This window comes from Podarcis vaucheri (genome assembly GCF_965113315.1).
Source record: "Podarcis vaucheri genome assembly, chromosome: 3".
Taxonomy (NCBI): Eukaryota; Metazoa; Chordata; class Lepidosauria; order Squamata; family Lacertidae; genus Podarcis; species Podarcis vaucheri.
In genome coordinates this window covers 12923967-12947095 of record NC_138761.1, presented here as the reverse complement: position 1 = coordinate 12947095, position 23129 = coordinate 12923967, and the positions used below count along the sequence as shown (strand labels likewise).

Here is a 23129-nt window from a genome sequence, read left to right as displayed (position 1 = left end):
GGGAGCCTACTGAGACTATCCCTGAATAGAAAAGGAGTGGGAGAAAGTTGTTGCTGTTGTTGTTGTTGTTTTAAGCTAAAAATATCCACTCAAGGGTCAGTTTAGCTAGACCCTAGTGACTGGCTTAGGGAAGCCACTACTACCCAACCTCCCCATCTTTAAAATGGGATTAAATGGCTCTGCTCTACATTAATGTTATAATTATCCTTTGCAAAATGCAAGCTTGGCCAACCATGGTGTGTAAAAGAGACGTGTTTGCATTTGCGGGAGTACAGCTAGGGGTACTTTTTTGAGGGTAGCGAGAGACCCCAGTGCCTCTACATGCGAACCTTGATTGCACAGCCAATGAAGCTTACAGACTCATTGTTAAAACCATGTTTATGGAAGACAATCTTACTCGGCTATGTGTGATTGCCAAAGAAGAAGAAGATCATCATCAGAAGACCACAGGAAGCAGCCTTATGCTGAGTAAGATCATTAGTCCACCTTGCTCAGTACTTCTATACTGACTAGCAGAGCCTCTCTAGGATTTCAGACAGGATTCTCTCACAGCCCCCAGAATTGTACCCATGACCGCCTGCATGCAAAGCAGATGTTCTAGCATTGAGCTACAAGGGTACATGGCAACTAGTGTCAGGCATCAGGACAGCTAGAAGGACTTTTCAGTAGAGATTAACAGTGGGTTGCTTAATTTTGTCAATGTGAGATGTTTAGGTTAGTTACTTGTTTATATGGCTATTTGAACGTTGTTTTATGCCTTGCGCCTATTAGTGAATTTTTTAGGTTATTGATGAGAGCTGCCTCAAGCAAGGATTCCTACGGATATGTGGTATTACAAATGAACTAGTGGTGGTAAGGGCAAAACAAAGTCTTGCTTGGAGGGGAGTGTACAACCTCACATCCTCTCCCCTTAACAACTGATTGTGGGTACGGTGACACACTCACCTAAATGGGTGGCCTTCCTCAGACTTCTGGATTGCCTGGATAACTCCCTTGTATATCCTAAAACTGATGGTCACAGACAGGAGGACCAAGGCAATGTAAGCGACCACACTCACAATACTGAACACCGTTAATGACAGCAGCAGGAACAAGCTGGCTCCAAACACCACGCCCGTCTTCTTAACGTCTCGCCAGTAAAGGAGGTCAACAACTAGAGAGATTTAAAGAGAAAGGAGATTAGAAGACATTGTCAAAACAATATAGCCTCAACTTTTTTTCCCCACACACAAACACACAATGTATATATGAATGCACTTCTAACACACATGAATAGATAAAAACACACTCATGCATCAAACGTTGGCGATTTTCGCACGGAAATTTAGTGCGTGTGTGGTGTCAAACACCACGATGGCTCAGAAAAGTTAATAGACCCTGTTTAAGTGGAAGTCAGAATAACAGTACAGGGCTTGCTTTTCCTCATATGCCGCTGCGATAACAGACAAGCCAAAGAAGCACCTTAACCCTGATGGGGTTGTTGCTGCCCCCACCAGGCCTGGAGTATGATTTCTCTCTCACCTGCTCCTTCAGGAAGAGACCACTTGGCCCCAGGTGAGCAGAAGGAGAACGCACTTGCCATCACAGCAATATAAGTTGTCTCTTGTTATGGGTTTGATGAAGGCAGCAAGCACAGTGCAGTGATGCTCATTTGGGTTTGAGGTTCCCAGGAATCGGAATAAGCAGGCTGGCACTAGCAGTGTACGGACGGGGTTTTCAAAACTGCTTTTCTCAAGAACAAGGCTGCTTTCCTCTCCTACCAGCACGACAGGTTTCCATCCTCAAGGCCAAAATACAATGGGTACAAATTCCAACAGGTCTTATCTCACAGGGGCAGACAGAAATATATTAGCGACAACACCCTTATGGAAAAATACGGTGTAAGGAAGAGGGTGCTCTGTTTGCACATGGGGAAAGCCAGGTCTAAACCCACTCACCAAGTCATGAAGCCCTCCATGAGTTATGGCGAACAGAACCTTGGACAGGGGAAACCGTGCAGTTCAAATCTCACATTCAGTCATGGAACTCACTCTGTAGTCTTGCCTACCTAAGAGGTCACAGCTGGGCTGTTCTACGGGCTAATACACAGTTCTAGGCTCTTGGGAAGAGGTGTGGAACACAAATGTTACAAAGAAATCTGCAAACCATATTTGGCATATTGAATACAACATTCCTACCGCTTTATTCTCTTCCACTGCAACAGCATACAGTTGTGATATACCCCAGAGTATAGAATATAGTATGGAATGCCACATTGGATATTAAATTCAGGAATCATGTACCCCAGGGACAGGCCCTTGGGCACATTTGTATTTTTGAACCACAGGCACCACTCCCTATGGCCACCCCCGAAGCAGATAAACAGAAGTCATGCATAGGCTCATTCCACTTTTCCAGACAACCTTGAGTAAAAGTCAGACCCAGTAGAATTAAATTGAGCCTTGCAAATTGCATAGAGCTGAAAGAGGAAGTGGGAAAGAGTGTCACTGCTGGCTCTCTGTGTGTCACAGCAGTATCATCAATTATATATTATGTTTCTGTTTTGTTTTTGACAACGTGTAAAAGTATCAGTGATATCCCAACCACATTGGACTACAGTTAAAGGAAAGCCTCAAATATTGGAATCATTCCATTATTTAAATTAGGCAGTGTTTAAAGGAACAGGTCCAATTTTCTCCAGAGGATTTTGTCACACTGAATATTGTTTCTGTTTATTAAAAATGTTTCTGCGCCACCATGCTAATAATGACTGAAAACAATTGTATAACGAAAGCCAAACCAATGAACTCAACATGGGGTTTTTAAAAATAATAATAAACCACAACAGCAAACACACCATAGGACCAGCTTGCATGCAAACCAAAAGTCTTTCAAAGACACCTTTGCCTTGACAGGTGACCCAGTCGTAGATGACTTTTTATTTTTGCAAAGTGAGGAATGCATACACTCCTAACTGTATGGAAGCTGTATAAACAGGAGTCTCAAGAACCAGAACACAGGCGTCTGGCTGCCTTAGAGGGCTGATTCCAAACACACCTGGTCGACAAATTAACTCGGGAAAATAGGGAGGGAGCCAATGGCTGTGTTTGGACACAACACTAAACCGAGTTCTACATGACAAGAGCTGCAGCCTGTGACTGCCCTTAAATAAGCCAGCTTCAGAAACCATAGTTTGAAGTTAGCTTGTTTGAAACTGACCATAATTAGTGACGAACCACAATCCCAGGTTCCAATACAACGAACAGAGATTAAAGGAAACTGAAAGTAGTCCATGCCAAAATCCTCCTCTGGGTTGTGCGGGAGATAGGGAGGGGAAGAGCGAGAAACCTGAGACTGGCTGCAGCTTACTTCTGTAACATGAAACCATGGTTTAGTATTATGTCTGAAAGCAGTCACTGAGTGCCTTGAACCAGTGTGTGTCTGTGTGTGTGTGTGCGTGGTTTGTTTTTTCTGCCATTATCTCCTATAGCTTAAGTCACAAATCCCAAAATACAAGCCTGTGTGTGTGTGCGTGCTGTGCATAAACATTTAAACCTGGGATTTTTATTTTTTAGGTTTTTTATTTGAACTATTACAACACTACAGTCGTTTTCTAGGTCACAACTGGTACAGTTGTTGAGTAATACGTACAAGATAAACTGCCTTTTGCTTCCTTTTAAAATGAAGCCAAACGTATCCACTGGCAGAGACACACAGAAGGGTATTCTGAACAGCTACCTGCCCAGAGGCAAACGCATTTCAAATGTGAAGGATCTACAATTTCTGCCCTTCAAAGAACAAAACAAAACAGCCCAGGCCTATTCCAAAGCAAATGTCTGACTACATTTGGTAAGCACAAGGACTGTCACTTGGTGAATCTAAAAATAGCAGTGCTAGCACAGTGCCTCGCATACACAGCTCATCCAGTTACAATCTTCCCTTTGCTTTTAATGCAACTGTCTGGATAAGTCAGAGCTCTGCAGTCTCCCTATTAAAACCTTAAAAAATAAAAAAGCACGGCACAACTCGGGAATGCCAATTGCAGCTGCTGCACAAAATAAGGATTCTGTGTCTATCCTGAACATTCTCCCCTCCGCTAGAGAATTAAATAAAACGCACACCGAACCACACTGTCTCTTGAGTGCAAACCAGACAATAAATGCAAGAGCTCGCAGCAACACAAGCCTCGACACCACAACGCATACTCACCACTTCTGGCATCCATCTTGCCAGGGTTGTCTGCATGCACTCAGATTTTGCACAGCTGACTAGCAAACCTTTCCACTTCCTGCTAGGGCACTCAAAGGTCATCTGATATACGCAACTGCCTGCAGCCTCGCTGATACACAGTTAGGAACACCCCAGACTACCACACAGTATTTTAAGCCCTCGTCCAATGGCCGTTTCCCCTGTAATTCCTTGGAATGCAGAACATATGTTTGCAGCTATATGCTACGTTCTACATTTAGATTTCAGACAGAGGCAGCTACGGTAGTCAAACGGCATTCCTTTAAAAACGGGGCAGGGGGGACCGCATAAAAGGTATATATATTTGAGGAGAAAGAGGTTGTAACACTGTCCATATGCTCTTCTTCTTGTTTAATTCTTTGAATGGTGTTTAAGAGAAGCAAATATATTGCTACAGGGTTGCAATTGCAGCGTTGCTTTTGGACAAGTTCCACATCTGACAAGAGTGCGTCAGGATGGGAACTGACTTAGGAAAGAGTGGATGTTTTGCAGCTTTTAAACAAGTGTTTTTTGGTAGCGCTTAAGACAGTAAAAAGGGGTGTTCTTTTTCTTCATACACAGGCAAATTTCTATGAAAGGTGTGCTAACCAACCAACATTTTTCTCCTTTCCTTCTTTGGAAAATGAGAATCGGGAGAATACTACAGGTCACTAATTCATTTCTAATAACCTGAAGATAATGATGTTTTAAGAACAGGCTGATAACCTTTTTGTTCTTTTCTTGTATACCGCTTTGGATCCATTTGCTGGGAAAGTGTGTATAAATGTTTAAATTAAGTAAACAAAAACAAATAAACCTAGGAATTTTTACGGCCGTGCAGCAAACTGCCAGAACTTCAAGGTGAAGAACATGAGGAACAATCTATCCACCGAGCAGGAATATATCCACCAAGCAGTATATCCTTCCAAGTGCAAGCACAGACTCTATTACCAAGCGTGGGCTTGCCTCAAGGGGCTTGGCAAAGAGGCAGAGCTATACTAGGGACTTCCCCCCAAATGAAAATAGCATTGGAGGGGCTGTGTTGTCAGGACAATAAATAGTAAGGGAGAGGCAGAGTTCAACTGTGCAACTATGGGCTCCGTGATGCAGCTATTTACATTTTCTTTTAAAAAAACAACAACCCATGCTAATGGCATCCGTCCAATTAATGCCATGCCTAATTTAGCCCTACAGCTTTTTTTCCATGGAAGCTCTTGAAATTCACATTCTCCTCTTTGGCCAGGGAGTGGAGCTCTGCAGGCACACAGCACGGATGCACGGGCGCATCTCGTGGCAGAAAAGAAGAGGAAGCTGCTCTCTTTGCACAGCCCCTTGGATCTTGTCCGACAGGTGTCCCCCGCCTATCACCCAGGCCTAAAACATTAGCCAAACAAAACACAGCTGGGGAAATCGGGTGCAGTGCCAGCTTCTCTTAAAAATATACTTTGGCTTGGGAATGTGGGCCAGAGAGAGAGGGGTGCTTGTGCAACACCTGTTTGGATCCAAAGTTATCTCTGGGGCGTCACCAGAGTATCCACGCAACACAGAAATGTCCCTCTTCCTCGCAACCCCTTCATGCAGGGGCTTCAGTTTCAAGAGGCTATTTACCAAAGGTTCACTTGCACCAGATTAACTGCAGCTCTTTTTAGGAAACTTGGGGGGGGGGGTGAAGTGAAGTAAAGGGGGGAGTATGGTGGGAAGTGAGAGAAAGAGGGAAGAAGAGGACTACAGTGGTACCTCGGGTTACATACGCTTCAGGTTACATACGCTTCAGGTTACACACTCCGCTAACCCAGAAATAGTGCTTCAGGTTAAGAACTTTGCTTCAGGATAAGAACAGAAATCGGGCTCCGGCGGCACGACAGCAGCAGGAGGCCCCATTAGCTAAAGTGGTGCTTCAGGTTAAGAACAGTTTCAGGTTAAGTACGGACCTCCGGAACGAATTAAGTACTTAACCCGAGGTACCACTGCACTAAAGAGCAGGGAAAGAGGACTACTACAGACATCAAGGTTATGATAGCTTTAAAGAAGCGGGGGTCAATTATATCAGGTATGGGGAATGGTTTCCAAACTCTCCTCTGCATGGACCACCTGACAGACCACTGAGGGTCTTGGCGGACCACCTATCGAATTTTCTGCCTGTTGCAGCAATTGCAATGCGTTGTGCTAATTGCTGTAGGGGTTCCCATTCTATCTGTGTTGCTTTCTTTTATTTCTTACACATTCTGCGTTTTATTGCGGCTGCAATAAATGCAAAACATGCAATACAATAAAAAGGGGCAAGAAAATACAATTTAAAATTAATACGAATATGTAACGCAGCGGGTGTGCCTTCTCTCTCATCTTCAGGCACAAATCTACAGGCGTGTTGTGGGCCACCTGAATGAAGCTGAGCACCACTGGTGGTCCACAGACCACAGTTTGGAGACCCCGGAGTTAGGACAATAGAACTATTATTTGTTATTTATCAAACAATTACTTGTTCCAGGTGTTAATCCAGTCTCTTAATCTCAGGGCCATGGGTTTGAGCCAAACGCTGGGTAGAAGAAGTGCTTTTTTTCTGTAAAAAAATGTTTAGGGGTACTCTCATTTTCCTACTCATATTGAAACACTTCCTCTCAATGAGGCCAAACTTAGATTCACAAAATGTTTAGGGGCATGTGTGCCCGTGTCCCCCCAGAAACAAAACACTGGGTAAAAGATTCCTGCATTGTACGTGGGTGGAGTAATGGTCTTTGTGGTCCCTTCCAATTCTACAATTCTATGTTGGTAGATTCCATCCCATATACCAGCTCTGAATTATGCAGCCAAGTAATCAAAAGAAGAGTCTTAATGCTCATGATAAAAAACTTCGAAAGAGGGTCCTTCTCCTTTAGGGGGTGGGGAAAGATGGGGATATCCTAAGCTGCTGATTTTAGACTTGTACACCCCTGGTAAGGGAATTTCATTCATTCCCAACAAGGCTTTCTTGTGAGGAAGTGTGTTGCAACCTGTGTGTGTCTGTACTGGGAAGCGCCTAAACCAACCCATTTTAATCCTCCTCCTTTCTCTAGTGTAGCTGATGAAGCTACCTCTTTGCAGCAAGGTATTCGTCCACGTAGTAACCAAGGACACTGCTACATTTGTTAGTCAACAAACCATCCAATTTAGTGTTAGCCAACCTGATGCCCTTCCCTGTGTTTTGGACTACAAGCCCCATCAGCTGTGCTGGCTGGGGCTGATGGGAGTTGTGATCCCCCCCCAAAAAAATAATAATCTGGAAAGCACCAGGTTGCCAAAGGCTGGTCTATGGCCTCAGTTGGTCTTCAAACATGGCGGCCATGGCAATGGAAGTCAAAGGGGGGGGACATTTGTAAAGTGCTGAAAGGGGTAAGGAGGTTGGCTTTAAGCTCTCTACAGATGGCAGCTTGCATGATTTCAGAACTAAATCAGAAATGGAGGAGGAAGCATCGCGGAGAAGAAGGGAAATGGCAGCCCCTTAACTGAGCTACGCCACCCTGCTGACCTTACTAAGCCTGCTTCTGCCATTTGGACTGGTGAGGATCAGCACAATCCCCACGAAGTTTGTGTGTGTCATATGCGCTGGATCTGAGCATGGGAAATCACCCCTCTGGATAAGTCTTAATCGGAAAACAAAAGCTTCCTACCTCATTAGAACGACGCAATTTTAATCCGCCACCCAATGTAACCCTTACTTTCCAAGACTGGGATCGCATACGTCACCAAAAGGGAAGTAACAGCATGCATATATACAATTTGTTGGTCACTGCAAGCTTGGCACATGTGAGGGAGAGCATGCCAAAGCCAAGCAGAGGGAGCAACAGTGGGCTGTAGGGACCAATAGCTTGACTCTGCATAAAACAGCTTAATATGCATCCATCCACACTTGGCGACGCCAAACACTTCAAGAGGTGGAGGGGAGAGCATGACTGAAGCAAATTCTGAAAGCAACGTACATACATAAGCTTTTGAAACACACAACTGTGGACCTTGGACTCTGTATCAGACTGGCTGGGTTGCCCCATCATCGCACACCCAACCCCTTTAGGAAAAGTATTGTTTTGGATAGCTGGATTAAAAGCTGGGGGGAGGGAGGGAAAGAGAAAGAGAGCCTGTTTTGTTCTACTGGCAGAACCCAAAGCTTAAATGTGCCACACAGACTTAAAATTCTTACAGTTTCACAACACAGAGATTACAAAGAACAGCGGCTGCAGGGGCGAAGGTCAACCGTTTTAACTATAGGTACTTATTTTATCCCAGCATGCTTCAGATTGGCAGTGCCGGTTTTGCAATTAAAAGCAAGGCAAACAGTTTTGTAAGTCATGGGAACCCACAACCCCCCAATATCAAACATTAAGACAACCAACTAAAAATAGCATCACAAAGCGAGGAACGAGAGAGGCTGTTAAAACAGGGGAGACTTGGAACTGTATTGCTGGACTCTGCTTTGTAAAAGGACAGCACTGTATCCAGAGGTGAAAGCCCATTAATTTAGCAAATTACATTACGTTAACCACTAGCAGCATTTGTCGGGTCGATTCTTTTATTATAAGCTCCTCTCTCTCTCTCTCTCTCTCTCTCTCTCTCTCTGAGCCAGCACATCAGCTAAATGGAAGCTGGCCCTGACATTTGTACAACCAGGACATACCAAAGGCAAGCTGTCCTGTGCCGTCAGATGGCAGGGCTTAATCCACTAAAACATTCAGAGCGTCAGGCAAATGACCCTTCCCCCGCCCCACGCTCCCCCATATTTAGATATTCCTCATCGCTGATCTTCTGAAGGACTCCCCACCCTCCACACTCTTGCCACTATTAGCCCTCATGCCCATTCCTAGAAAAACTGCTCCTCTAGAGAAAAACGCACGCTATAAGCCTCTTTTGTACAGGGGGCAGCCCACAGCATCGTTAAAAGCTTAAAAAGAATTGACAGTAAAACTGCAAATACCCTTATCCTTCCAATTGCTCGGCTGGCTGTCCATCTCTCTTCACAATGGATCTGCCCCTCCAGCTGGGATTATCAATTATGCATACCAATGGAACGGGTGCAGTTGGAGAAATAAAGACAGATGACACATCAGGCTTCCTCCAGCAGAGGTCTGCAGTCTCTTGCCTGCTGCACGGCTGCTGCAGGACTTAAGTCACCTGACTGTCTTCTGGGTGTGGAGAAGACTGACGCAGTGCAATCTGTAACTAGGCTACTGATATTCCCCGCGCTAATTCCTCGCTTCAATCTGCTTACCGTGGCAACCGTTTGCTTGTTGCCCGTACCAAAAACGGGATGGGGAGGGCAGGGGGAAAGAGACTTGACGATGCAAGACAGAAACACACACACACACACACACAGCTTTTTAACACTGTGTATATCCAAATAACTAGTGGGTTGCTAGATCGTTATCGCACCAAGGCAAGGAGGTCTTACAGGCAGCAAGAAAGGACCCAAGGTGAAAATAATACATGGTCTAAATGAAAATTTAAGCCCAGTATATGCATGCAGGCAAATAATACAGTCATACCTCGGGTTAAAGACGCTTCAGGTTGAGCGTTTTCAGGTTGCGTCCCATGGCGACCTGGAAGTAACGGAACGGGTTACTTCCGGGTTTCACCGCTCGTGCATGTGCAGACGCTCAAAATGACGTTGCACGCATGCGCAGAAGCGGCAAATCACGACCCGCGCACGCACAGATGCAGGTTGCGTTCTGCTCAGGTTGCGAACGGGGCTCCGGAACAGATCCCGTTCGCAACCAGAGGTGCCACTGTACATCTGTGTACAGCATTTCAAGTATCCAAAATACTTAACCATAGATACCACCTCCCTTTTAGGTGGGCCCTGCAGCGATTAGCCTAAGCCAAGTGTGGTGAGCCTTTGACCCTGCAGGTGTTCCTGAACTACAGCTTCCCTTCAGCCTTAGCAAGCATGGCTGAAGGCTAGAGATGATGGGAGTTGCAACTCAGTCACATCTGGCGGGCCAAGGGTTCCCCACACCCGGTCGAAGCCCATCGAGTGAGTTCAGGACAGAGGTGAAATATGCCCTGGGGGACTTGCTCCATTGCAAACTATTCTTACGCTGCATCAGCTTTCAGCCTTTGCAGGTATTTTACAGATGCTTGATTGCTGACTGGCGTATGGCATGGATCAATTTCCAGGTTTTATTTTTATTTTTTAAAGTACTTTTGACTATGTCAATGCTAACATTGCAGGGAGCCGAATTTTTGGCTGCTGTGTACCTAAGCCAGCCACTTTAAAATGGATTTCTTTTTTTAAAGTAGAGCTGGTCAGCCTGCTGCTCCTTCTTAAAAGTACAGACCACAATTTGGCTTGCCACCACTCCACGCAGTTTGGAAGGATTTGCAGAGCACGCCAGCCAATCCTCAATTTGTGCTTGCGATAAGTATTTCCGATGGCAATACGCAGGGCTTTTTGTTTGCTTTGTCTTAAAATCCAGCCCCACCAGCATTTATCTGAACTGACACCATGAATTTCCTGGTTCAATATCTACAGTTGGGATATACCGGAAGCCACGCCAGTGCTGCAGCAGTGCACGGCACTGCGCCAGCAGTGGGGGCAGGTTCCCAAGTGCAGTGCAGTGACTTAGAACTGGAGGGCAAGCGTCTAGTCCTCCTGGCTGCTGCAGAGAAAAGCCTGGAAGTGTGACTAATGGCAAAGCTCAGCACTTACTTGTGCCAAGAAAAAGTAGAGGTTTTGCACAGGTTACAGAACTGGGCAGATTTACATTTTACTCAGCTAGAGAAAACGGAAGGAGCTAACAAGAATACAATCATACCTCGGGTTACAGCCGCTTCAGGTTGCGTCTTTTTGGGTTGCAGACCACCGAAAGCTGGAAGTACTGGAATGGGTTACTTTCGGGTTTCGGTGGTCGCGCATGTGCAGAAGGACTAAATCGCGCTTTGCGCATGTGCAGAAGCGCCAAATTGCAACCGGACGTGGGTTGTGAACACTGTGGGTTGCAAACATGCATCATGCACAGATCATGTTCGCAACCCAAGCATCTACAGTGGTGCCTCGCAAGACGAAAAGAATCCATTCTGTGAGTCTCTTCATCTAGCGGTTTTTTCGTCTTGCGAAGCAAGCCCATTGACGGATTAGTGGATTAGCGCTATTAGCGGCTTTTAGCGGCTTAGCGGATAAGCGGCTTAGAAAAAGGGGGGGAAGGGGAAAAAACCCGCAGGAACTCGCAAGACATTGTCGTCTTGCGAAGCAAGCCCATAGGAGATTTGTTTTGCGAAGCACCTCCAAAACGGAAAACTCTTTCGTCTAGCGAGTTTTTCGTCTTGCGAGGCATTCGTCTTGTGGGGCACCACCGTACTGTATTGAAGTTGCATGCCATAGCTAGTTGGGTCCTGTATCCACCACCATGTATCAGGGATTGACTACTATACATTTTCAACCCTATCCTCAAACTAGAATTTACAAGGGTTGTAGATGCCACACGCAGCACAAAAACAGAAATTTGCATAACACTTGTGCAGAACCATGCAATATTCAGCAGTAATTTTTGTTATGTTGCCTTAATTTGATTGGGGGGTGAGTTTGGGGTTCTCCCCCCATTTTTTGCAATATTCATGGCTTACCAGGTTTCCAGAATTCTTCATAGAATTGCAGAGTTGGAAAGACCCACAAGGGTCATCTAGTCCAACCCTCTGGAAGGCAGGATAACCTTTCACCCAAGGAAGAGGAGAAGACAGGCAACGAACCAAGGCAGCAGTAAGGAGAGGTTGAACTAGATGACCCTCGGGATCACTTCTATGAATGCAGAGGTGAAAAAGCATGTGCACACAAATGAACCCTACACTGGTGTAAAAGCCTTGTCCCCAGGGGCATCTTTGGTGGGTTCTACTTGCCAACAGGTGAAAGCCTAGAGTCCAGAACATAACCAAGTTTGAAAAACTCTACCTTTATGATTAATTTTCTAATCATCCGCTCAGTTCTTTAGACGCTTGCAAAATTAAGAATGGAAAGGAACCTATGATTCTTTGTGACTAGTGCAGCCAGTATATTCCCGGATGTGGCTATACTACCATGTGGTTGTTGTTGTTGTTGTTGTTTAGTTGTTTCTGACTCTTCGTGACCCCATGGACCAGAGCACACCAGGCACTCCTGTCTCCACTGCATCCCACAGTTTGATCAAACTCATGCTGGTAGCTTTGAGAACACTGTCCAACCATCTCGTCCTCTGTCGTCCCCTTCTCCTTGTGCCCTCAATCTTTCCCAACATCAGGGTCTTTTCCAGGAAGTCTTGGGGGATTCACCAATTAAAAGCAGGTCCGTATAGTTAAAGCTATGGTTTTTTCCAGTAGTGATGTATGGAAGTGAGAGCTGGACCATAAAGAAGGTTGATCGCCGAAGAATTGATGCTTTTGAATTATGTTGCTGGAGGAGACTCTTGAGAGTCCCATGGACTGCAAGAAGATCAAACCTCCCCATTCTGAAGGAAATCAGCCCTGAGTGCTCACTGGAAGGACAGACCGTGAAGCTGAGGCTCCAGTACTTTGGCCACCTCATGAGAAGAGAAGACTCCCTGGAAAAGACCCTGATGTTGGGAAAGATGGAGGGCACAAGGAGAAGGGGAAGACAGAGGACGGGATGGTTGGACAGTGTTCTCGAAGCTACCAGCATGAGTTTGACCAAACTGCAGGAGGCAGTGGAAGACAGGAGGGCCTGGCGTGCTCTGGTCCATGGGGTCACGAAGAGTCGGACACAACTAAACAACGACAAACATCTTTGTGGGTTATTCTTTCCCTGATGGGGTTTCTTAGCTGTTAAAAATTGCCTCAGGACCAGGGCTGGCCCAAGACATTTTGGCACCTGAGGCCAACCACAAAATGGCATCCCCCAAAGGAAGAAGCGGGGAGTGAAGATCTACATCAGGAACAAGAGCTGTTGATTCTGCTGCCCGAGGCAGTTGTCTCACCTTGCCTCATGGGTGGGCCGGCGCTGCTCAGGACCAAGTGGTTGTAGAGCTATACAGGACAGAATGAACACCACTTATCTAAGATACAGCTGCCACCATCGTATGACATGTGCAAAAGTGTCAAAGATGTCTTAAAATGGGGGTAGCCAATTTGGTGCACTCCTGATGTTGCTGGACATCAACTTCCATCATGCTTGACCATTAGCCATCTGGAAGGCATCACACTGGCTTCACACTGCCTTAAAATATATCCTGTTATTTGCTAATTGTCCAAATATCACAATGGGAATTTACTAAGATGCTTAACTCTAGTACAGTGGTACCTCGGGTTAAGTACTTAATTCGTTCCGGAGGTCCGTTCTTAACCTGAAACTGTTCTTAACCTGAAACACCACTTTAGCCAATGGGGCCTCCTGTTGCCGCCGTGCCACCGGAGCACAATTTCTGTTCTCATCCTGAAGCAAAGTTCTTAACCCGAGGTACTATTTCTAGGTTAGCGGAGTCTGTAACCTGAAGCGGATGTAAGCTGAAGCGGATGTAACCCGAGGTACCACTGTATTTAAAATGAAATAAAAAACTCCAGAAGAGGACTTGGGAGCCATCAAACAGCATATAAACTCTGTGATAAATGAGTAAAATAAAAAGGTTACAGAAGTAACAACACTTCATAGCTGTCAAACTTTTGCAAGTGTAAAAATACAATTACGGAGAGTACTTTTTCGCTTTGCAAACACTAGGTGGCTGCAGTGCTCTGCTTTCGGTCTTGGGAATATTCTCAAGATACAAAGCTGCATTAAGATAGCTCTTGTGGATACATTTGTCTTTTCAAATACAGTAAAAGCAAGCTCTTGGCAGGAGAACAACATTAATGGTGCAGAATAAGCAAAGCCGCTTTTTTATGAACGACATTACAGAAGTGAGGCAGGCTTGTAAATCGGTACTTTTGGGGGGGCGATTAAGAATTACCTATTGACTACCAAGCAGAGAAGCTCCAACGGAAGTTGATGCATTTTTAAAATTTTAGGCAAGAAGATCAGCCATGACCATGAGCACCGTATTTTTCGCTCTATAAGACGCACCAGACCACAAGACGCACCTAGTTTTTGGAGGAGGAAAACAAGAAAAAAAAATTTCTGAATCCCAGAAGCCAGAACAGCAAGAGGGATCACTGCGCAGTGAAAGCAGCGATCCCTCTTGTTGTTCTGGCTTCTGGGATAGCTGCGCAGCCCGCATTCGCTCCATAAGACGCACACACATTTCCCCTTACTTTTTAGGAGGGGAAAAGTGAGTCTTATAGAGCAAAAAATACGGTATTTCAGATTTCCTGCAAAAGGTATCAAAGAAGCAGTAGGCCTCTTTTACACATGAGCTTCAATTAAGGTGCAGCATAATAAAAAGTATTTCCAAATCAAGCAATCAAAACTCGTTATCAGGCAATATAACCCTACAACAGGTGCTTGTACATTAACCCTTGCAGCAGAAATGCCTGCTAAAAAAATACAGTCTCAGTACACGGAAAGTCCATAATTCAGCTACCTTGCTAAAGATGAGCTGCTCTGAGTTAGTACCTAGATGGGAACTTGGAATTCTATGTGGGATACTTTTGAGTTCCATGGGTGAAAGGCAGGGGGGTATAAATCCAAGCAAATAAAATAGCAAAGTGCTTTTGCTGCTCTTTAAAAAAAGGAACAAGGAAGGTCAACATACAGATTTCTGGTGCAAGAAAACTGTACAATTTGGGGGCCACCAACAATAAGGCCCTACTTGCCACAGGCATTGACTTGCAATTGCTTAGTTACAGGAAAAGCTAGACAAGACAGAAACTCAATATATTGAACTCCAAGCTCCACCAGAGGAAAATGCAATGTACGAGCAATGTTTATTGCAGTGAATTGTTACAATAGTAGGACACAGATCCCTCTTCCTTGTTGAGAAGTCCAGGATCATTAGGGAAGGGAGCAGAAGAACAGCAGAAGTGACCAGCAGACGATGGTGTGGGCAGAACAGCCTCCTGCAAAGTGTGCATTTGAGTAAGAATGGACATTCGACAGATGAGTTGCAGTGGAAGAATGATTACAAGTTGACTCAGACATCACCAGCATTTCAGTAGGGCTGGGAAGGGAGTTGGAAAGAGCAATGCCATGCTCCTTCAAATCCTCCTATGCCTATTTCAGAAGCTCAAAGCTGGAGAGCTGAGTTTTCTCATTTCCAAACTCTCCCCAGCCACCTCTAGGATCACCCTACAATTACAAAGTCTTCTGGACTGAGGCTAAAGCTCAACACAAGAAAGGATATTTGGGGCTCTTAAGACTTGAAACTGGGTTCCCTAAAATATATCACATCTTCCATCTACCTGGACATGAAGATCCTCTTTTGAGGCCCCTTGCCATCACATGAAGCGAGGCTGGTGATCACAACAGAGAAGGCCTTTTCGGTTGTGGCACCTCAGAACCATGCCTGGTGCTTCCTTTATGGTCTTTCCCCCATCAAGTCAAGGTTTTTTTTTATTCAACCAGGGTCTTTTAAATCTTAGGAAAGGGGTTGGCTATTCCGAGTCCCTGCGGATATTGCAGAGCTCCAGCACCCACTGCATTGGCAAGGTGGGCTTGCAGTTCAGAGTTTGCGGCTGTTGCAGCCCAGTTTGCAAAATAATGCATTGGTTTGGAGAAATACGTTTTTAAAATGGCGGCATGTTTTCTGTAGTTCCACATTCTGTGGAATTCCATATAGAATATACCTGTCACAGAAACACACACTATCTACAGATTTTTCAAGTTTTCGCTGTCTCTGTGGTTGTGGATATAATTGAAAGTAAGCAAACAGCACCTACAAAATCCTCCATTGTTTTAGAGACAGAATATTTCTAGTTTGTTGCCTTTCTCCTTGTATTCTCCAGCCATATTCCCTATTCATCATTTACCTATAACTGTTCTCTAGCTCCGAGAGCAATACTCTCCAGCTAGCTTCATAACTCCGTACCTTCAAAAACACAGTCCTATAAAATTCACATGTCCATATCCACTTAGACAAATTGACGAAGTTCAGGCAAAGTAAATTCGGGTTATATTCAAAGAAGCCAAACTCACGAGTAAACCCACTGAAATCAACTGGCAAAATTAACTTACATCCATTGGTGTCAATGGGTCAGAGTATGACATTGTGTCGGATGCAGCCCATAATTCACGGTTGGGGGTTTCATGAGGCAAACACACGAGCCTCCTTTAGAAAAACAGCCTTCCTAATACATATATTAATGCTTTTCTTCCTGGAACCTACTTGAGACACTCCTTCAAATATTAATTAAGCAGGGCCTAAATTATACATTGGGACTGAAAGGGAATGTGCTTAAGCGGCTGACATTTTTGGTGTGAGGAAGCAAAACACAGCTGACTGCTGTTTTCAACCAGAAATCGTTCTGAAGACAAGCAGCCTCCCTTTCCTTTTTCAAAAAGGTCAGAAAGCCACTTATGCACTGTGGAAAGCATAAATACTACAGCTGGATAATCAGTCGGATTATTAATTAACCTAGAAATTCAGTACCACGAGACAGATTGATGGCCCACAAATGTAGTTAAGCTCTGGGGGGGGGGGGGAGAGCAAAGATTAGATAAACATTTTTTTTATTACTCAAAAGACAAAGCAATCACTAAATATCAGCTCCGATATACGAAACATCTCAGTTCACATCAGCTGTGCTTCTGAATGCAGATTGCTGGTTAATAAAAGAGGGGTCATCCATATATTGCTACATTTTTGGAGTTAGCGCAACCTTAGGTCAAGATTTTTTTATCCCAAAGGACTTGAAGTGGTGCATATGTGGTATTATTATATTATTATTAATTATTAGATTTGTATACCGCCCTTTAGCTGAAGATTCCAGGGCTGTTCACAACAGAAAAATCCAATACACATAACAAAACAAAAACCAATAACCCCATTTCCACAAACACATTTTAAAAGCTGTAGAATGTATTACAGTGGTACCTCTGGGTACGAACTTAATTCGTTCCGAAGGTCCGTTCTTAACCTGAAACCATTCTTAATCTGGGGTACCACTTTAGCTAATGGGGTCTCCCGCTGCCCAATTTCTGTTTCCATCCTGAGGTAAAATTCTTAACTCGAAGTACTACTTCTGGGTTAGCGGAGTCTGTAACCCGAGGTGTTTGTAACCCAAGGTGTTTGTAACCCGAGGTACCACTGTATTATTTATTAAATTTGTGTATTATCATTTATTAAATTTGATACTAAATATGGTACTCTTTCATCCTCAACAATCACCCTTCTAAGGCAGGCAGGCAGCTTGTAAAATGCACCCCTCCCCATAATTCACCTGATGGGCTTCACAGCTGATTGGGTGATTTGAACCCAGGTCTCTTATGGCCTTACCGCTTTGAAACCAGCCAGATGGGCGGGGTATAAATAATAATAATAATTATTATTATTATTATTATTATTATTATTATTATTCCCCAACCATTTCTTTGTAGCCTCAGTGAAGAGGGTTGCTGTACTTCTAACCTTATGAGTGAGTGACAGGTGTCTACTGACTGACTTGATACGCTGGAATGTTTAAGGAACACTGACGAGCTGTAGGGAGAGTGCTTTAGTGCTGTTCTCCGAATCTCTGGTTAGTTTTAACTGTGTTTTTAAAAAATGTGTTGACTAGTGAATGCATGCGTGGCATGTTGTTGGCTTAGCAATCATGATTTGTTTAGGCGAAACAAAACCACAATCCTGGGCTTGGACATCACACTTAAGCTAGCGGTCTGCTTTGTTTAGCTGCTAATGGAAGGCAGAAGCAAATGAGGAACGCTCATGGCTTAATAAACTATACTTTATGGCTAAGCATTATTTATTAATTGAGAAACATTTAGAAATCAACAATGGAAAAATCTCTGAAGTGTATGTAAAACATAAAACTATTGTCAAAGATGCACAGATAAAACCATACTATGCTAGAGGTAAGTATGTATCTGAACATGTTTGCTGGGGGGGAAATGGTTTCAGCTTGCATCTAAGACAGTATAGCAATAGCTGTCTTAGTATAGTATATACTATAGCAATGCCTGTCCAATGTTAATAAGGCAGGGAGATTTGATCTCTGGTTAAGGGTTCTCCCATGGAAGGGCTGGTAAACACCTCGTGTCTGAGAGTCCTTGAGAAGTGACAATGCCTAGTCATGACAAATAAGCAACTATGCTAGATGAATAACTGGGCTAAAACAAAAGGGCTGGTTTGGGTGCAACCCTGAACTACAATTTAACACTATAAATTCACAAGGCAACAGCTTGCATGTTCTGTGTGAACCTGGACAAACACCGCTTTATTTTAACCATAGTTAGTGGAAACAAGCCGACTGCAATCCATAGGTTGGGAAGGAGCAGGGCTGCTTTCACTAATTGTAGCAGAGTTTACATCACACTAATCTTTCAGCACGGTTTACAATAAACTGCAGTTATTATAAACGGAGATGGAAGTGTCTATTTTTTATCACAGCCATAACAGAAAGTGGTGTAGGGGGTTGCTAATTCTCTGAACGCTGCCAATGCAAAGCAATTCCAGACCATACAGTACACATTATTGCTTTTGTAACTAGTTTATTAAACTGTAGCCTGTCTTGTTCAGCAGAACAGCATTCTTCTGGGCAGTGGGGGAAATGTATGTTTTGTGTTTTCAGAGCCCAGTTTGCTGCATATGGATTGAGCCTTCTGCCCTCTTGCAAAAGAAGACACAGAAGTGTATAAAATATGTATATAGTGCTTTGTATTATATCCAATTTATATTATTTTGCATGGGGGGTTAATAGTTCCCAAAATAAAACAGTGCAAGAAATAAAATGTCTAACAGGGATAATGACAGCAGGAGCTTTCCTCATAATTATATTGCCATACAAGAAAAGGCTTAACCTGTGGAAATTCTGCCAGCATCACAGCTGTTGAACACAAGAGCTCTGCTGCCCTCCACCATGTGAAGAACTCAAAACATTTTATGAGTTGTAAACCAGTTATGTTACTGTAGCTCTTTGATCAACTGACCACAGGCTGGCGATACTGCATTTAGTGCAAGACCAGGCGTGGCATTTCCAATGCAGTGGAGGAGGGGTCAAAAAAGATTTAAGATTGACAGCAACCAAGGGTCAAGATGCCCATGTTTGAATAAATTCAATATTTAAATTGTTAGAGAAAAACAAGCAGTGTACTTTTGTTGCAGCTATTTACTATCTATACCTGGCAGCAACGACAACAATGTTATCAGCTGAAGTCAACAGTCACTATTTTCTTTTCCAGCAAAAGAAAAAAAAGGATTTGAGTCTTTGATATGAGTACCGGTATTTCCTTTTTAGCGTTTATACCACCACCAGCATCAGCAGACCCACCTACTAGAATCCCCTTATTTTTTTCCCTCAGGCAGGATATCAATCCCCACCCCTCTTATTTGATCTATGGTTTTGATCTATGGGCTACTTTTAAAATGGGGCTGCATTTTAAATTGTATTTTAACCTGTAATTTTACTGGTGTTAGCCACCCTGAACCCGGCTCTGGCCAGGGAGGGCAGGGTATAAATAATACTAATACTAATACTAATACTAATTTTATTATTATTAATTCTAGAACCTGCCACCAAATTTCACTTTTAAAAATTCCATCCAAGAAACTGGACAGCAATACTGGACTGCACTATAGGGTTTATATTTCCCAGTGCCTCAGCAGTAGCCCTGGTAGAACCCATGTTTTCTCAATCACAATACCCAACCACCCCCTCCAGTTATGCATTTACATCAGTGTTTCCCAGTCAAGGAATCCTGGGGGTCCACAACCCCATCCCTTGCCTCCCCCCAAAAAAAAACCCATTTTTTTACATGGTCATATCACAGAAAGACATGCCTCTCATCGCTCCAGCATCAGGTACATACCTGAAGCTGTTTTTGCTGTAAACACAAGTATTTTACCTGAATTTACTTTTAATTAACCTAATAGCTAATATTTATGCTTTCAATTGAACTGCATAAGATGGGATTCGAACTTTGTTCAGGCCCATGCTTTTAAAACACAAGAAGTAAACTTTTTGTCTCCTAACCCACACACATGGGTCTGTAGGTGGATAAAATATAGTTAATTAATTTCCCTTACCTATCTAATAAAACCCTTCAGATATGCTATTGTACAGTCATAGGTATACTAAAATATTGGGTTTCTCGATATTTTCTCTGGGCAACTATCACTTCTTTCCCAGGGAAGGGGCGAAAAACAGATTCAAAATGAACCAAACTGTACCGTCTCCACTGTCTGAATCTACATAGAAAAACCAAAGCGAAACATGCACCAAAGAAGACTCAAAAATAACTTTCAAATAAACCTGGAAGCCCCTTTTCAGTTGTCTGAAGATGATACTTCCTGGCTCATTTTGAGGGTCTTCTACTGAAGTTGTATGACTCTAAAGTTCTCTGTAGTCACTGTCAATCACATCTCTGACTTCACACATTGGTTAGAAGCAATGAAAGGTGGGAGAAGGTCCATATTTCACAAAGTAATTTTTAAACAGTGCCTGCACATTTTGCTTTGTAACTTTAATTCTACAGCAGCTAGAAATGTTTAAAAAAGCAAAAGGAAGAAAGCTCAGGATCTGACCTCTGCTGGTTTGTGGACCAGTGCAGATGTATTCCATGTCTGCATTTGAGAGCAATGTCTGATAAAAGAGAGTTTATGAAATGTACTTCCAATAACTGGTATGTCAGGGATGGTTTTAAATTCACCTCTTCTCATCAGGATTGTTTGGCCAGTGTGACAATCAAGAGCAGAGGAAACTGCTTGATATCATGTCAGCCTGTTTGTCCATCTGGCTCAGCTTGACAGCAGCTCTCCACAATTTCAGGCAGAGAGGTCTTTCCCACCATCTGCTACCAAATCCATTTTTGAACTGTACTGTAGATGACAGGGGTTGAACCTGTGTCTTCCCACATGCAAACCATGTGTTCCACCACTGACTTATGGTCCCACACTCCAGTATTTATTCCAACCCTACATTTTCTTAGGGACGCGGGTGGCGCTGTGGGTTAAACCACAGAGCCTAGGACTTGCCGATCAGAAGGTCAGCGGTTCGAATCCCCGCGACGGGGTGAGCTCCCATTGCTCGGTCCCAGCTCCTGCCAACCTAGCAGTTCGAAAGCACGTCAAAGTGCAAGTAGATAAATAGGTACTGCTCCGGTGGGAAGGTAAACGGCGTTTCCGTGCACTGCTCTGGTTCACCAGAAGCGGCTTAGTCATGCTGGCCACATGACCTGGAAGCTGTAGGCCGGCTCCCTCAGCCAAGAAAGCGAGATGAGTGCCGCAACCCCAGAGTCGGTCACGACTGGACCTAATGGTCAGGGGTCCCTTTACCTTTTACATTTTCTTAAAACTTAATTAGGGGGGGGTCTCTTAACTGCTAGCACAGCCTTCATCAAGCTGAGGTCTTCCAGATGTTTTGGACTACAAGGCCATGCGAAGTGGATGCGAAGGTAGTGGAAAGTCATGCTAGTAGATGCACTCCAGAGAACGTTCACTTACAACTCCACTGAAGTTTCAATTTACTTAGCTCTTGAGTTTCAATTTACTTCTTCATTGTTACTTTAGCTTACCTATCTTCCGCTGGGACCATGCGCATTGATTACAAAGTCGTTTCTAGGTCAGATTTTCCATGCCTTTTATAACAACAGGCAGTTCTTTCCATGCCTATACCACCATTTCAAAGCGAAAAGGTGGTTTTTGTTTTCATACTTTTTCAGCAGCAACATAACTGCTGTTAAATGCTTGCCACAACCTTCAACTTCAGTCAAAAAGAGCTACGGAAAACAAAGGCTTCCTTTTCAACTGCCTTCTGCTCTGTTTGTTGTTGGCAGCATCAGCACAATACCTGTCTGTTTTTTAAACACGTTATACATAATAAACAACTGACAGAGTTCAAATGGAGAGCAAGAGAAGTGTTTTCTATTTTTAAAAGCTGGTAGCGCAGCAGGCAGATTAAGGGGAAGAAACCATAGCTGTGGAACACACTTTTAAAACCAGTTTAGAAGTGGCACAGATGTGAGTGCCAGCCCAGCTCACCCCTTTACCAATTGGGTCATTTATCCCTAAAAATGTTTATTAGAACTTAAAAAGTCAGAGCAGTGGGGTCTTTTTGTATTATTTATATTTCAAGCTTTTTAATGTATCACTTCTCCATCGGCATCAGCAAAATGGAGAGTTATCGACTACCAAATACAACCGTTTATAAAACTTACTGCAGTTTGACTGATCTGATTAATTTTAAGGTATCACTCAATTCATTTACTATGCATAACACATTCATATTATTCTATGCTTGCCTTTGGCTGATGCTATTAAATACAAAAATTGTGCCCTAGTTAAAATATTTATGTGGTATCGAATGTTAGGTAAAGGTAAAGGTCCTCTAGATGGTTAAGTCCAGTCAAAGGCGACTATGGGATGTAGCACTCATCTCGTTTCAGGCTGAGGGAGCCAGTGTTTGTCCGCAGCCAGCTTTCTGAGTCATGTGACCAGCATGACTAAACAGCTTCTGGCACAACAGGACACCGTGACAGAAGCCAGAGCACATGGAAATGCCGTTTAACTTCCTGCTGCAACAGTGCCTATTTATCTACTTGCACTGGTGTGCTTTCGAATTGATAGGTTGGCAGAAGCTGGGACAGAGCAACGGGAGCTCACTCCCTCGTGGACATTCGAACTGCCAACCTTCTGATTGGCAAGCCCAAGAGGCTCAGTGGTTTAGACCACAGCGCCACCCACATCCCTATGTCAAATGTTACTCTTACTTGAAGTAGGTTTATTGCTTTCAATGGCTCCACTTAAGGCATTGCTAAGATTTTATATCAACCAGTATCTATAAAATCAGAACTGCTGTACCGAGAAGGACTGCTGTAGATTTCAGATTTCTAACACAGCAGGCGTTTCAGAAGTGATGCAAAAATTATTGCTGTTGCTGTAATATAGATT

At 43.8% G+C, this 23129-nt stretch overlaps 1 protein-coding gene across 6 annotated transcripts in view; it reads right to left on the bottom strand.

The window, feature by feature from the left end:
• RTN4 (reticulon 4) overlaps positions 1-23129 on the bottom strand; it is a 64199-nt gene that overhangs the window by 17999 nt on the left and 23071 nt on the right. For 4 of the 6 annotated variants that reach the window (XM_082217318.1, XM_082217319.1, XM_082217320.1 and 1 more), the window contains one exon: positions 946-1153. In XM_082217318.1, the coding sequence (XP_082073444.1) occupies positions 946-1153 (208 nt within the window). Of the gene's footprint in view, positions 1-945; positions 1154-4188; positions 4338-9151; positions 9347-23129 lie in introns of those variants that run through there. The other 2 variants (XM_082217322.1, XM_082217323.1) reach the window with 2 other exon arrangements.